The sequence below is a fragment of the Oncorhynchus nerka genome, linkage group LG6 (assembly GCF_034236695.1).
Source record: "Oncorhynchus nerka isolate Pitt River linkage group LG6, Oner_Uvic_2.0, whole genome shotgun sequence".
In the NCBI taxonomy this organism is placed as follows: Eukaryota; Metazoa; Chordata; class Actinopteri; order Salmoniformes; family Salmonidae; genus Oncorhynchus; species Oncorhynchus nerka.
The window spans coordinates 47,013,497-47,027,267 of NC_088401.1; the positions used below are offsets into that span (position 1 = coordinate 47,013,497).

The 13,771-nt window shown below is 42.6% G+C and overlaps 1 protein-coding gene across 2 annotated transcripts; it reads right to left on the bottom strand.

Moving 5' to 3' along the window:
- Nucleotides 1-277: 277 nt before the first annotated feature.
- On the bottom strand, nucleotides 278-9,124 carry spdl1 (spindle apparatus coiled-coil protein 1). Of its 2 annotated transcripts, none has more exons than XM_029661690.2 (12): nucleotides 9,021-9,124; nucleotides 7,937-8,083; nucleotides 7,495-7,671; nucleotides 6,575-6,769; nucleotides 5,266-5,415; nucleotides 5,061-5,159; nucleotides 2,358-2,468; nucleotides 2,088-2,228; nucleotides 1,854-1,954; nucleotides 1,511-1,698; nucleotides 1,125-1,395; nucleotides 278-531 (listed from the first exon to the last, which is right to left on the bottom strand). In XM_029661690.2, exons 2-12 carry the CDS (start codon nucleotides 8,081-8,083, stop codon nucleotides 378-380), a joined length of 1,734 nt encoding a protein of 577 aa, XP_029517550.1. In that variant the 5' UTR covers nucleotides 9,021-9,124; the 3' UTR covers nucleotides 278-377. The 2 variants fall into 2 exon arrangements, with proteins under 2 accessions (XP_029517550.1, XP_029517549.1); XM_029661689.2 differs by lacking the exon at nucleotides 9,021-9,124 and adding an exon at nucleotides 8,689-9,013.
- Between the last annotated feature and the right edge of the window lie 4,647 nt (nucleotides 9,125-13,771).

Here is a 13,771-nt window from a genome sequence, read left to right on the forward strand (position 1 = left end):
AAGCCAGTTGGCCCAACTAAGCGCATAGCTGCCATAACATTAATAACCACATTTAGCAACCTCCGACAAGCGGTTATCATACCAAAATGTAACCTACAAACACGGACCTCATAGAAAATCTTTTGCCAAATTTCACATTGGTCCACTCTGGGGTGGCACTCTGGCCCATAACATTTTAAACAAAAAAAGGCCAGACTAATTTGATACAATTCATATCTCCTGACCAATTCTGTAATTTAAACACTATTAGAATAGAAGATCATTTATCAGACGGAAATCCAGATTGTCTTCATTTTATTAATGTATTAAAAAACATTTTAAAATATACTCTAATGTTAGTATTTGATTGAAGGAATATAAAAAGTGTAGACTTCAGTCTACTGCTGAGCACATTGGTTTTCCAGTGTTTTCTGCGAGGAAACATGGATGACTTGAGATTTCAGCCTTTTCTTGTCATCCCTTCTGTTCTCTTCACCTTCTTTCTCCATCTCCAGCTCCTCAGTCATGGTTTTACAGTCAGCTGATGGAGACCTAAAAGGCAAACCATTCCATTTGTGTGAAGGTGTTGCCAAATCCAAAGCCATACAGATGACATTTACAACCCGGTTGTTATAATTTCTAGTAAAATATAAAGGATTCATTTACAAAGACATGTTCTAGGCCTACGTGGTACACCAGTCAAACAATACATTTAGACCTAAACTGTTTACCTTAACTCTACATGTTTTATTATATTTCAAAAAGTGCAAAGACAAGGATCAACAAAGTTGAAACTGTTCCTACTGGCAGCAGACTGTAAACCATTGTTAGTACCTAAATTTACATGCATCCAATACATGGAAAGGAAGATCAACACACTGACTCATGGTACAGTAAGTTACAACTGTGTTCAGCTAACAGCAATTCTAGCCTTGATCCAGGCAGTCAGCCTTGTAGGAAAAATGTCACAGAAAGTATAATACTATTCCCCGTGACAGCCCCCCCAAAAGGCAAGGGAAGGGTAGGCAATGGTGGACTAGTGGTGAGAGCCCAAACAAAGCCCAGGAAGAGGAAGACAACAAAGAAACTGAAGTTGACACAGTAAAAGAGGAGACAGGAGTCTGAAGGACCATGGGGACACTGACCTGGGAGGATTGGGGATAGTAGTTGGGGGCTCCTCGCAGATGCGCACACACTTGCTGTCTCGGGTCAAGGTAGAGTTAGGCTTGGGGTTGTTGGGGGGCTGCAGAGGGGCAACGGTGAGCCTCTCCTCTGTAAAAGGGTGGGCCTCTGCTTCCATTTCTTCTTTCATGTGCTTGGGGAGCTCCAGTACCATGGGCTCCTCTTTCTTCACTTCTGGAATGTCTACAGGGAGCTTCTCGCGCTTTCGCTTCTGAATATGTTTTCTATTCACCTCTAAAGACAACATAAAATAGATTTTTTATCTCTTACCTAATGTCACATTTTTTAAACATGTAAGTTATCACTGCAACTGTGACCAAGTGAAACGTCACAATATAGGCTCATTTACCATTGGGCTCATATTTCAACTGGAGCTCTTCCACTTTGACTTGCAGCATGATGTTGTCACTCTGGCTCTGCTTGTGGGCACTCTCTGCACGGAAAAGCTTCCTCTCCAGCTCCAGTGCTCTTTGACTCTCAGAGAGTGACTTCATCCTTTGCATAGACAACTCATCCCCCAGTCGCTCTGCATCCTTCCTACACACAAATCAAACACTGACGCAGGTACGACAGTTCTAATCTCAACATTTGTAAGCCAAACCTTAAATGTGGAATGTTTATGGGCAAACTGAAGGTCATCACCCACCCAGCATGTAAATACTGACTGTGCCCTAAATCAAGCGATAACTCACACAGAGTTCAAAAGTTGCATTTTCAGAAGGTCAGTGTAGTATGTCCCATCCCCACTGTCTGTTTCCACCGGGGCTGAAGAGGGCTGTGCCTTCCATGTCATCTGCATAGACACAGTAACCAACAATTGTGACAACTGCACAACATTCACTTCATACGGTGTGAATCTGTTGCCTTATAACATGTTGTAGTGTACAGGATTTTAGTTGAAATGACAACAAACAAGAGGCCTTCACCTCCACTTTCTCCAGGCGACGTAGTTTTATAATGAGGGCTTGAATCTCACTGTTCTTCTCTGAGAGCATCGACTGCAGCCGCTCCAGCTGGGCAGGATCTGTCCTAGAGCCTTGCAGTTGCATGAGTGTGGCTATCTGAACCTGGAGGATCATGCATGAGGGAAATGCACATTAATGAATCCCAAGTCTACCTCGGGTCAGTCTCACATTGTCATTAGGTGATAGAGTTAAAACATACAAAAACTTTTTTTTAAATGTTTTTAATCGTACCTTCATACGATGGAGCTGTTGTTTGGAGACGGCATGCTGCTTCTGAAGGGATTGGTGCTGTACTTTCATACTGATCAGCTGTCTCTCCATCTCTGCTCGTTTGTCTTCAAGCTAAAAATAAATCAAGAGGCTCTATAACACAGAACGGGGAGGAGGGTGCACACCCCCAGCCACAGGGCCACAGTGGAGAGGGTCAAGAGCTTCAAGTTCCTCGGTGTCCACATCAAGAGGACTTAACAAGGCCCTCTGACACCAGAAGTCATGAAGGCACGGCAACACCTCTTCTCCTTTGGGAGGCTGAAACGATCTGTCATGGCCCCTTAGATCCTCAGCAACTATTACAGCTGCATCATTGAGAGCATCGTGACTGGTTGAATCACTGTTTGGTATGGCAACTGCACCGCCCGCCCCAGAAAGCCCTACAGAGGCATCACTGGGGGTGAGGTCCCAGCCATCTAGGAAGTACATGCCAGGCGGTGTCTGAGAAAGGCCCGAAAATTTGCAAAAATATTCCAGCCACCCAAGACATGGACTGTTCTCAGTGCTCCCGTCCTGCAGGCGGTACCAGCTCAGACAAACACTCCTAAAAAGCTTCTATCCCTTGACCATAAGACTTAAATGGCTAACAACTACTACCTTCCCTCTCTCAGACTATCCACACTGACTCTAGGGTAATCCACAGGTCTCTACACACTCAGACAACCTACACTACTGGTAAAATGACTTAGGATTACATTACTCCTTTACGCTGATGTCCATTGATTAACATTTATCCTGCTACTAGTCACTATTACTCTTGTTTACACGTATATATTACCACTAGTATACAGTTGAAGTCGGAAGTTTACATACACTTCGGTTGGGGTCATTAAAACTAATTTTTCAACCACTCCACAGATGTCTTGTTAACAAACTATAGTTTTGGCAAGTCAGTTAGGACATTTACATTTTTCCAACAATTGTTTACAGACAGATTATTTCACTGTATCACAATTCCAGTGGGTCAGACGTTTACATACACTAAGTTGACTGTGCCTTTAAACAGCTTGGAAAATTCCATAAAATTATGGCATGGCTTTGAAAGCTTCTGATAACTCAAATTGTCAATTAGCCTAATTGGAGGTGTACCCGTGGATGTATTTCAAGGCCTACCTTCAAACTCGGTGCCTCTTTGCTTGACATCATGGGAGAATCAAAATAAATCAGACCCCAGAAAAAAAGAAATTGTAGACCTCCACAAGTCTGGTTCATCATAGGGAGCATCTTCCAAATGCCTGACTGTACCACACTCATCTGTACAAACAATAGTACGCAAGTATAAACACCATGGTACCACGCAGCCGTCATACCGCTCAGGATAGAGACGCGTTCTGTCTCCTAGAGATGAACGTACTTCGGTGTGAAAAACAGCAGCAAAGGACCTTGTGAAGATGCTGGAGGAAACAGGTACAAAAGTATCTGTAAAATGAGTCCTATATCGACATAACCTGAAAGGCCGCTCAGCAAGGAAGAAGACACTGCTCCAAAACCACCATAAAAGCACCAGATTACGGTTTGCAACTGCACATGGGGACAAAGATCGTACTTTTTGGAGAAATGTCCTCTGGTCTGATGAAACAAAAATGCAACTGTTTGGCCATAATGACCATCGTTATGTTTGGAGGAAAAAGGGGAAGGCTTGCAAGCCGAAGAACACCATCCCAACCGTGAAGCGCGAAGATGGCAGCATCATGTTGTGGGTTCTGCTTTGCTGCAGGAGGGACTGGTCCACCTCACAAAATAGATGGCTTCATAAGGAAGAAAATGTGGATATATTGAAGCATTGTGGATGTATTTGAAACAACATCTCAAGACATCAGTCAGGAAGTTAAAGCTTGGTCTCAAATGGGTCTTCCAAATGGACAATGACCACAAGCATACTTCCAAAGTTATGGCAAAATGGCTTAAGGACAACAAAGTCAAGGTATTGGAGTGGCCATCACAAAGCCCTGACCTCAATCCCATAGAAAATTTATAGGCAGAACTGAAAAAGCGTGTGCGAGCAAGGAGGCCTACAAACCTGACTCAGTTACAAAATTCACCCAACTTATTGTGGGAAGCTTGTGGAAGGCTACCTGAAATATTTGACCCAAGTTAGACAATTTCAAGGCAATGCTACCAAATACTAATTGAGTGAATGTAAACTTCTGACCCACTGGGAATGTGATGAAAGAAATCTGAAATAAATTATTCTCTATTATTATTCTGACATTTCACATTCTTAAAATAAAGTGGTGATCCTAACAGTTTAAATGTATTTGGCTAAGGTGTATGTAAACTTCGGACTTCAACTGTTTACTGTAGCCATAAGTATTTATATATTCCTGCTACCAGTCCCTTTTCCAGCCCTGTTTACATGTAAATCCTACTACCAGTCACGTCGTATGTATAAACCCACCTCAACAACTCCAGCACAATGACAAAGGTACTGACACTACTGTATATATTCTTGCACTCATTGTATTTAACCCTCATCGTAGTCCTTGAGGTTTTTAATTCTATTATTATTATTATTATTATTATTATTATTATATTGTTGGGAAAGCGCTCACAAGGTAAGAATTTCACTGTACTGTTTTACACATGTTGTCTCCTGTGCATGTGGCGAAAACTTTGAAATACATTCAAAGATGCTACGGAGACAGATGGCAATGTAGTACCTACCTCACCAAATAAAGAATTTCCCTTGCTGTTGGGATCTTGTGCCTGTTGCAACAGCTGATCCAGTTGAATCTGGAGATCTTGGTTGGCCTCTCGGGCTTTCTAAAGCAAACAAAAAGGAAAACACATTAGTTTCCTTAGCATGAATGACTAGTGCAATGTATGCATGATATACACATCCTAAACTGCTGAAGATTATGATCTTTACCTCCAAGGTGTTGAAACAGGAGACAGCTTCTCTCTCACACTCTCCTTTCTCCTCACTGATTCTCTCCAGTTGACGTTGAAGGTTTGTGTTAGTCAGCTCCAGCTGCTGCTCTTTGTACTGGGCCTCCTGAAGTGCCAGCTCCAAGGTAGCCTGAGTGGACAAAAAACAAAAATGACTACCTATACTGTACCACATGCAATCATTGTCGACCGAGATTTAAATCAGCTAAAAGTAAACAAAGCAGAGTCTTTATGGGCCTATACTAATCTCCCGTGTACAGATGCACGTCACATCGGATGGAATCGGAGTTGGGCTGGGCCTGATATAGAATAAATTAGCTCTTCCCCTGCCACTCAAACAACAATGATGAGATCACTTCTTCCACTCTGACAAGTGGTTATTTTACTGTAATAGAGGAGAAGTTTTCCTTTCTATTGATACCCTTTTTAATGTCTTAACTTCTCATGTTGCGCACAGAGCAGACTACTAAAACGGGAGTATCAATGAACATCGATTCGGTGTTCATAACAATTCAACTGCTCTGCCTTGTTGATTGGCTAGATGCAAGTTGGCTAAACTTGAAATATAAAGATAGCTATAGAGATATACTGACTACTCATTAGCATGTGGGCTTGTGCTTGAGAGATTGTTTTTGATACCCGTGTTAATTTTCGATAATGCCTGCAACAAGAAGTGAATGTGCATTATGCAGGGTTCTGGTTAAACTTGTAACAAAGAGGGCATTTTCATAGACGGACTTAAAAAACAGATCAGTGGTTATTGCAAAAAAGCAGGTTAAACTAATTTGATTAAATAATTACATTAGTTAGGCTTATGGAAGGCTAAATTCAGCCTAGGTATAATTTCACAAGCCCTGAATTCATTAGATTATTGCTGACTGTATGAAATGCATTGTATTTTACAACAAAGCTTAGAGAAAATATTTCTACAAAAATATACACACACAATTATTTTTTTAGAATTAAAAAAGAAATAAAATTGAGATATGATTTTTAGGACATGTCACCCAGCTGTGGAGCGTAGCGTCTGTCAACAGACTGCGGGATCAGACGACTAAGGAGCTTTTTTCCAGTTTGCAGATTTTTTCGATAATGATAATTTTGCCAAAACATGATTACGCAGGTGTTCGCATCTTTCAAATTTTGGAAGAGAGGGTATATTTGGCCAACAGACTTGGTAGTATCTTCTCATACATCTGACTCCAGAACTTAATTGAGCATCTGATGCAATATTTTAGTCCTGGGCTCCTGAGATTATGTCTTTACAGACAGTGTGTTAGGGTACTCACCTTAGCAGCCTCAAGCTCCATCCTCTCCACCTGCAATTCCATCATCTCTGTGGACAGGGTTTCATGAGTCCGCTCTGTGACAGATCGTAGCTCCTCCATCTTGATGCTCAGGGTCTCTGTCTGGAGCTCCAGTTTATGCCTCAGCTGCTTCTCACTCAGTTGCACCTCATCCAGTTCAGATCTCATTCTCTCCATCTACAGCCAACCACAAATATCCCATTCACTACATTGACTGGGCACACATAGCATTGTCAAGAAATAAGTATTGCATCAAAGGCAACTCCTAATTAAGTATGTCATTAGCAGAGATGATTTCAGTGTGCATAATTCCACACAAAAGAAGTACCTTTGCATCAGTGGTGTAAAGTACTTTAGTAAAAATACTTTAAAGCACTACAAAAGTAATTTTTTGGGGTAGCTGTACTTTACTATTTATATTTTTGACTACTTTTACTTCCCTACATTACTTAAGAAAATATTGTACTTTTAACTACATACATTTTCCTTGACACCCAAAAGTATTAGTTACACTTTGAATGCTTAGCAGGACAGGAAAACAGTCCAAATCACACACTTATCACCCGGCAGACTCACTAAACACAAATTCTTTGTTTGTAAATTATATCTGAGTGCCCCTGGCTTTCCGTAAAATGAAAACAAGAAAATGGTGCCATCTGGTTTGCTTAATATAATTATTTACACTTTTTGATACTTAAGTAAATTTTAAACCAAATACTTTTACTCAAGTATAATTTTACTTGAGTCATTTTCTATTAAGGTATCTGGACTTTTACTCAAGTATGAGAGTTGGGTACTTTTTCCACCACTGCTTTGCATGCTATTGTTTCCTTGCCTAGACTCAGCATACCCCCCAGCCAATGGTGTACAGGTAATCAAAACCACATCAATGGCTCCCCAACCGTGTTCTTGCACTCATTGAGCTCCATAGCATGATTCCTCTCCAGCTGGTATTCATGTTGCTCCCACTGCAGCCTCTGTTGGCTCTTGATCGAGTCGTGGTCGGAGCGCAAGCTGTCCAGCTCACGGCTTTTCAGCGCCACTTCCCGCTGCAGGGAGTATTTCTCCTGCTCCAGGGCCTGAGAATAGACACACAAGAGATTCATACCTCATACATCAACCCACTCCATCTGCGTTCTCATCCAAACCCTGCTCAACATTACTGTAATATCAGTTGTAACAAGATTCATGTCATAAAATATAAGGATGATTAGTAGTTGTTATGGGCAGCAGTTTGTCTTATGTTGTAATGAGTTAAACTGCTACTGTCATAGCCTATTTATCAACAGTCACGAAGAGAGCAGTCTTTAGAGATGTCAGTCATTGCCCAGTGTGAATGATCACCTCCACAGCGTTGGTCATCTCTACCCGCTGCTCCTCCAGTTTGTTCTGTAGATCCAGCTGCCCATCCAGCAGCTGAAGGCCATATTGGCCTGCTTCCTTCAACTTGCATTGTAGTCGCTGGATCTCATTGTCTCCTGAAGTACACATCTTTCACAATTGAGGGGGAAGTAAAAGGGAGACAAACTTAACTGGAGCACTTATTGAGATTGTGGGACACCCATTTATGCCCAGCGATGGTTCATATGGGTTTAGGTGGAATAGTTGTTCAATTATGTAAAGAATGTGGCTACTCAGTGATCATATCTGATTAAATGAACACAACGAGGATGACAAATATAGCTATTAGCCTAATGGTGGAATAAAGTCAAACCCTGAACTAAACCTAGTTGAAAACAATGGATAAAGACTTACTAACTACTGTTCCACAACTTGGACTCGGTAATTAGGTCCTATTCAGTCGGCACGAAACGGGATAAAACAATTGTATACACGCAACGTTGTGTTTGCTTTTGCTAGTGAACAATACAGCATACGACTGATAAACACTAACATTAGCCAGCTTTTTCCTCCTGATATGAGCTAGCTAAGTACGTTAAATAAACTTGCACGAAATAACGTAAGTTGCACGCTATCTAGCTAGTACTAACTGTTGATTACACAAATACAGTTACCCTCGGAAATGTGATCGTAAGAGGATAACTAGCAAGAGATTGTAAAATTACTTTTCATATTTAGCTAGCTAGTAAGCATACCTTGCCAAAAGGGAACAGAACCACCACAATTAAAATCTTCGTTGTTTTCGACCGCTTAACAAGACGATTTGAATTCTCCTACAGCCCAATGATTGTTCAATTCGCTGACGTCAGAGTTCGGACATCCCATGAAATGCGTTTAGACTTTCTGGCCAGCCAAATATCGCGAGCGATAATGAGATGTCTGTTAGTCTGCGTGGTGACCAATGCAGTGTTGCCAATTTAGCGAGTATTCAGACCCCTCTTAGCGACACATTTTCAAAAAAGCGACTAGCGACTTTTTCTGGTGTTATTGGAGACTTTTGGAGCCACCCCCGTACCAAAGTACTCACAGACGGCACAGTCAGAGCAGGAAATGTTCACCCCTCCGTCCCCAGACTGCAAATGAATAGCGCATGCCGGAAGTCGCAGCTGGCTGACCCCGCCCTAGCTTACATTCAGGTTGGGATGTAAATGTAAAAACTTTAATTAAAAAACGAAGTAACTCCGCCACTGTCTCTTTTGGGCCACTTTTGCCGGTCCCAAGCCAGGATAAAGGAGGAGGGTTGGAATTGTGACATTGAAAAAAACAGGAATCGACAGAAGAAAGTTAATTTGTAGTTCTAAACATATTTACGGTGTTTTTTACTCACTTTTTGTCTCTCCCACAGCATCCATCACAATTACATGCACATGGCCAATTATGCAAATTATGCGATTGCGTCATTTAGCAACTTCTAGTGACTTTTAGGACAGCCAATAGCTACTTTCCTTACTGAGGAGTTGGCAACACTGGACCAATGTTTCCATGTTTGCAGTTTTCCCACGATTTGGCTACTTTCGCGGGTGAAAATGTATTGATCGCGGGTTCGAGGTTTTTGGGCTATTTCATAGTTACACCTGCCTGTGCCATTAAACCCCTACAACTCATCCAGAACGCCGCAGCCCGTCTGGTGTTCAACCTTCCCAAGTTCTCTCACGTCACCCCGCTCCTCCGCTCTCTCCACTGGCTTCCAGTTGAAGCTCGCATCCGCTACAAGACCATGGTGCTTGCCTACGGAGCTGTGAGGGGAACGGCACCTCAGTACCTCCAGGCTCTGATCAGGCCCTACACCCAAACAAGGGCACTGCGTTCATCCACCTCTGGCCTGCTCGCCTCCCTACCACTGAGGAAGTACAATTCCTGCGCAGCCCAGTCAAAACTGTTCGCTGCTCTGGCCCCCCAATGATGGAACAAACTCCCTCACGACGCCAGGACAGCGGAGTCAATCACCACCTTCCGGAGACACCTGAAACCCCACCTCTTTCAGGAATACCTAGGATAGGATAAAGTAATCCTTCTCACCCCCCTTAAAAGATTTAGATGCACTATTGTAAAGTGGCTGTTCCACTGGATGTCTTAAGGTGAACGCACCAATTTGTAAGTCGCTCTGGATAAGAGCGTCTGCTAAATGACTTAAATGTAAATGTAAATGTTACACCGCGGCCGAAATGGCATATCTCTTAAAAATATATATATTTCAATGTGACCTGATGCTGTCAGGCAGTGGTGCAGTTTGTTGCTGAGTGAGTGGTAGGGAGGGCAGTAAGGGTGTGTGGTGGGTGATAAGTACCATAATTAAGCCTCGAGAAGCTACTGATACCTCTCACCATGTCAACTAACTCTTCCTAGAGCCATAAAATAAAGCCATGAATTAACATGGACTGTATGGAGAAGGTGTCAAACTGCTGGACGCGTTCGCGTCACTTAGACAGTGTAACGTTTGCTTGTAAGTTTATTATGAAAGATCTTACCATGAACGCCTTACAAACGTCTACATATACATGATTTTGTACAAAATATTTTTAATTGACAGAGTAATCTAATCAATTGAATTTGTCGATTCAGCTAAAATAGGTACAGTGGGTCAAAAATGTGTTTAGTCAGCCACCAATTGTGCAAGTTCTCCCACTTAAAAAGATGAGAGAGGCCTGTAATTTTCATCATAGGTTCACTTCAACTATGACAGACAAAATGAGAAAAAAAATCACGTTGTAGGATTTTTAATGAATTTATTTGCAAATTATGGTGGAAAATAAGTATTTGGTCACCTACAAACAAGAAAGATTTCTGGCTCTCACAGACCTGTAACTTCTTCTTTAAGAGGCTCCTCTGTCCTCCACTCGTTACCTGTATTAATGGTACCTGTTTGAACTTGTTATCGGTATAAAAGACACCTGTCCACAACCTCAAACAGTCGCACTCCAAACTCCACTATGGCCAAGACCAAAGAGCTGTCAAAGGACACCAGAAACAAAATTGTAGACCGGCACCAGGCTGGGAAGACTGAATCTGCAATAGGTAAGCAGCTTGGTTTGAAGAAATCAACTGTGGGAGCAATTATTAGGAAATGGAAGACATACAAGACCACTGATAATCTCCCTCGATCTGGGGCTCCACGCAAGATCTCACCCCGTGGGGTCAAAATGATCACGAACGGTGAGCAAAAATCCCAGAACCACACGGGGGGACCTAGTGAATGACCTGCAGAGAGCTGGGACCAAAGTAACAAAGCCTACCATCAGCAAGGGCATTGAAGATGAAACGTGGCTGGGTCTTTCAGCATGACAATGATCCCAAACACACCGCCCGGGCAACGAAGGAGTGGCTTCGTAAGAAGCATTTCAAGGTCCTGGAGTGGCCTAGCCAGTCTCCAGATCTCAACCCCATAGAAAATCTTTGGAGGGAGTTGAAAGTCCGTGTTGCCCAACAACAGCCCCAAAACATCACTGCTCTAGAGGAGATCTGCATGGAGGAATGGGCCAAAATACCAGCAACAGTGTGTGAAAACCTCGTGAAGACTTACAAAAAACGTTTGACCTCTGTCATTGCCAACAAAGGGTATATAACAAAGTATTGAGAAACTTTTGTTATTGACCAAATACTTATTTTCCACCATAATTTGCAAATAAATTCATTAAAAAATCCTACAATGTGATTTTTCTGGATTTTTTTTTTCATTTTGTCTGTCATAGTTGAAGTGTACCTATGATGAAAATTACAGGCCTCTCTCATCTTTTTAAGTGGGAGAACTTGCACAATTGGTGGCTGACTAAATACTTTTTTGCCCCACTGTATGTTCTGTAATGAAACAAAAAGGTTTGCTGTGTGCCTTCACTCTGTCTTCCTCCTCCCTGGGCCTGCTGTTTCAACATAGCGGGTCTGTCTCCCTGCCTGTCACCCGCTTTTCTCGCACTCTTTACCCTTTGTAGTGTGTGGAACTACACAATGTCTTGCGGGAACATGCATTAAGTCATTACAATACAATTATTTTGATACAGACTTTTTTTGCAATGTTTCAAAATAATGAATTTTCCCACACTCTACACCAGCCAGGTGCACATTGGGGGAGGGACACAACAAATAAATAGCTTTGCATGTGTGGCTCCATCCCACAACCAATCAGTATGGCAAAAAATGATCTCTGTTCAGAGGGCCTTAAAAATAATTTTTGCAGAGAGAGAAGCTAGTATGGAAGGAACATCTTCCACTTTGGAAGATGAAGAATTTTCTGAATATAAGGATCATGTCTCTGTCTTTCACACCCTGACCATAGAGAGCTGTTTATTCTCTGTTGGTTGGTGCGTGATAGTGACTAGGGTGGTTCATCTAGGGGATTCATGGTTTATGTTGGCCTGGTATGGTTCCCAATCAGAAACAGCTGTTTTTCGTTGTCTCTGATTGGGGATCATATTTAGGCAGCCATTTCCTCATTGTGCTTTGTGAGATCTTGTCTACAGATAGTTACCTGTGTGCACACCAGTAGCGGGTTCGTTCGTTCGTTCGTTCGTTCGTTCGTTCGTTCGTTCGTTCGTTCGTTCGTTCGTTCGTTCGTTCGTTCGTTCGGTGAGTTTCAATTAAATTATGTGGAACTCACCACACGCTGCACCCTGGTCCATTCCTTTCGACGAGCGTGTCACTGTCAATTCAGAGACATTGAGTTGGAAGAAGAGACAGTGAGTGACAGTGAGTAGGAAGAAGAGGATGAGATGGACCCTCAGCCAGCCCCAGGACCAGCCCTTCAGCAACCAGCTCATCAGCAGCCTGCAGGAGGAGAAATATGGATCTCAAAAAATGTGTTTTCTTGCCCAAGGAATGAGTCACCCCGCATGGCTGCTAATGTGATAAGGATGCAACCAGGGCTGACGCGGATGGTGGTTATCCATCTGAAGGACATTAAGTCAAATTTTTTACTTTGCACAAGCTGGGACAGGAGCTCCTCAAGAGGAAGCTGACAATGGTAGGAACAGTATGAAAAACAAGCCAGAGCTCCCACCTCAGCTGTTGAATACACAGAACAGGCCTATCAATCCTTCTAAGTTTGTGTTCATGGCTAACATGTCCTATGTGCCAAAGGAAGGCAAACATGTGGTACTCATGAGTAGGCTGCATAGGGATGGGATAATCTGTGGCCAGGAACATCAAAAACCTGAAATCATAACAGATTACAATACCACAAAAGGAGGGGTGGACAATTTAGACAAGCTGGTGACTGGCTACACCAGCAAAATAAGAACCCTAAGCTACCCACTTGTGATATTCTTCGACATCTCGGTGTACAACACGTTTGTCATCTGGATGGCGCTGAACCCAGATTGGAACGGAGAAACTCCAGAGAAGACGGCTCTTTCTCGAGGCATTGGTAAAACCACAAATCCAGAGGAGGCAACATATCCCAAGGACCATAGCTTCTGCAGCCTTCGTGAGGAGGACGCTGGTGCCCCATCCGCCCGACACACAGAGCCAACAACTCCAATACCGGAAGTAAGTGTGAGTGATGTTGCGTGTGAGTCTGACTCTCCTACCTTGGCCTGCTGTAACTATATATGTGAGTGAGATGTTAGTAAAATTCCTGAACTAAGTGTTTTCATCATTCTAGATTGCAACAAGAATAAATGCTGTGATGTGTGTGTGGACCCAAGAAGGACAGGAAGACACAGTACACGTGCATCAAGTGCAAGAAATACATTTGCAACACACACAGAGTAAAACTCTGTCCCCCATGTGGTGTGTAGACCGGCCTTAATTTGTGTTCAATGGGGCTCATTGATCATTTCCATAAAA

What these genes read in the sequence shown, in the direction of transcription:
- spdl1 (XM_029661690.2), bottom strand. Translation starts at nt 8,083, where the DNA reads ATGTGTACTTCAGGAGACAATGAGATCCAGCGACTACAATGCAAGTTG. An exon ending in TGGAGCTTGAGGCTGCTAAG is followed by an intron (nt 5,416 to 6,574) that starts GTGAGTACCCTA and finishes TTGTCCACTCAG; the next exon opens with GCTACCTTGGAGCTGGCACT. An exon ending in ACTATCCCCAATCCTCCCAG is followed by an intron (nt 532 to 1,124) that starts GTCAGTGTCCCC and finishes TTTGCCTTTTAG; the next exon opens with GTCTCCATCAGCTGACTGTA.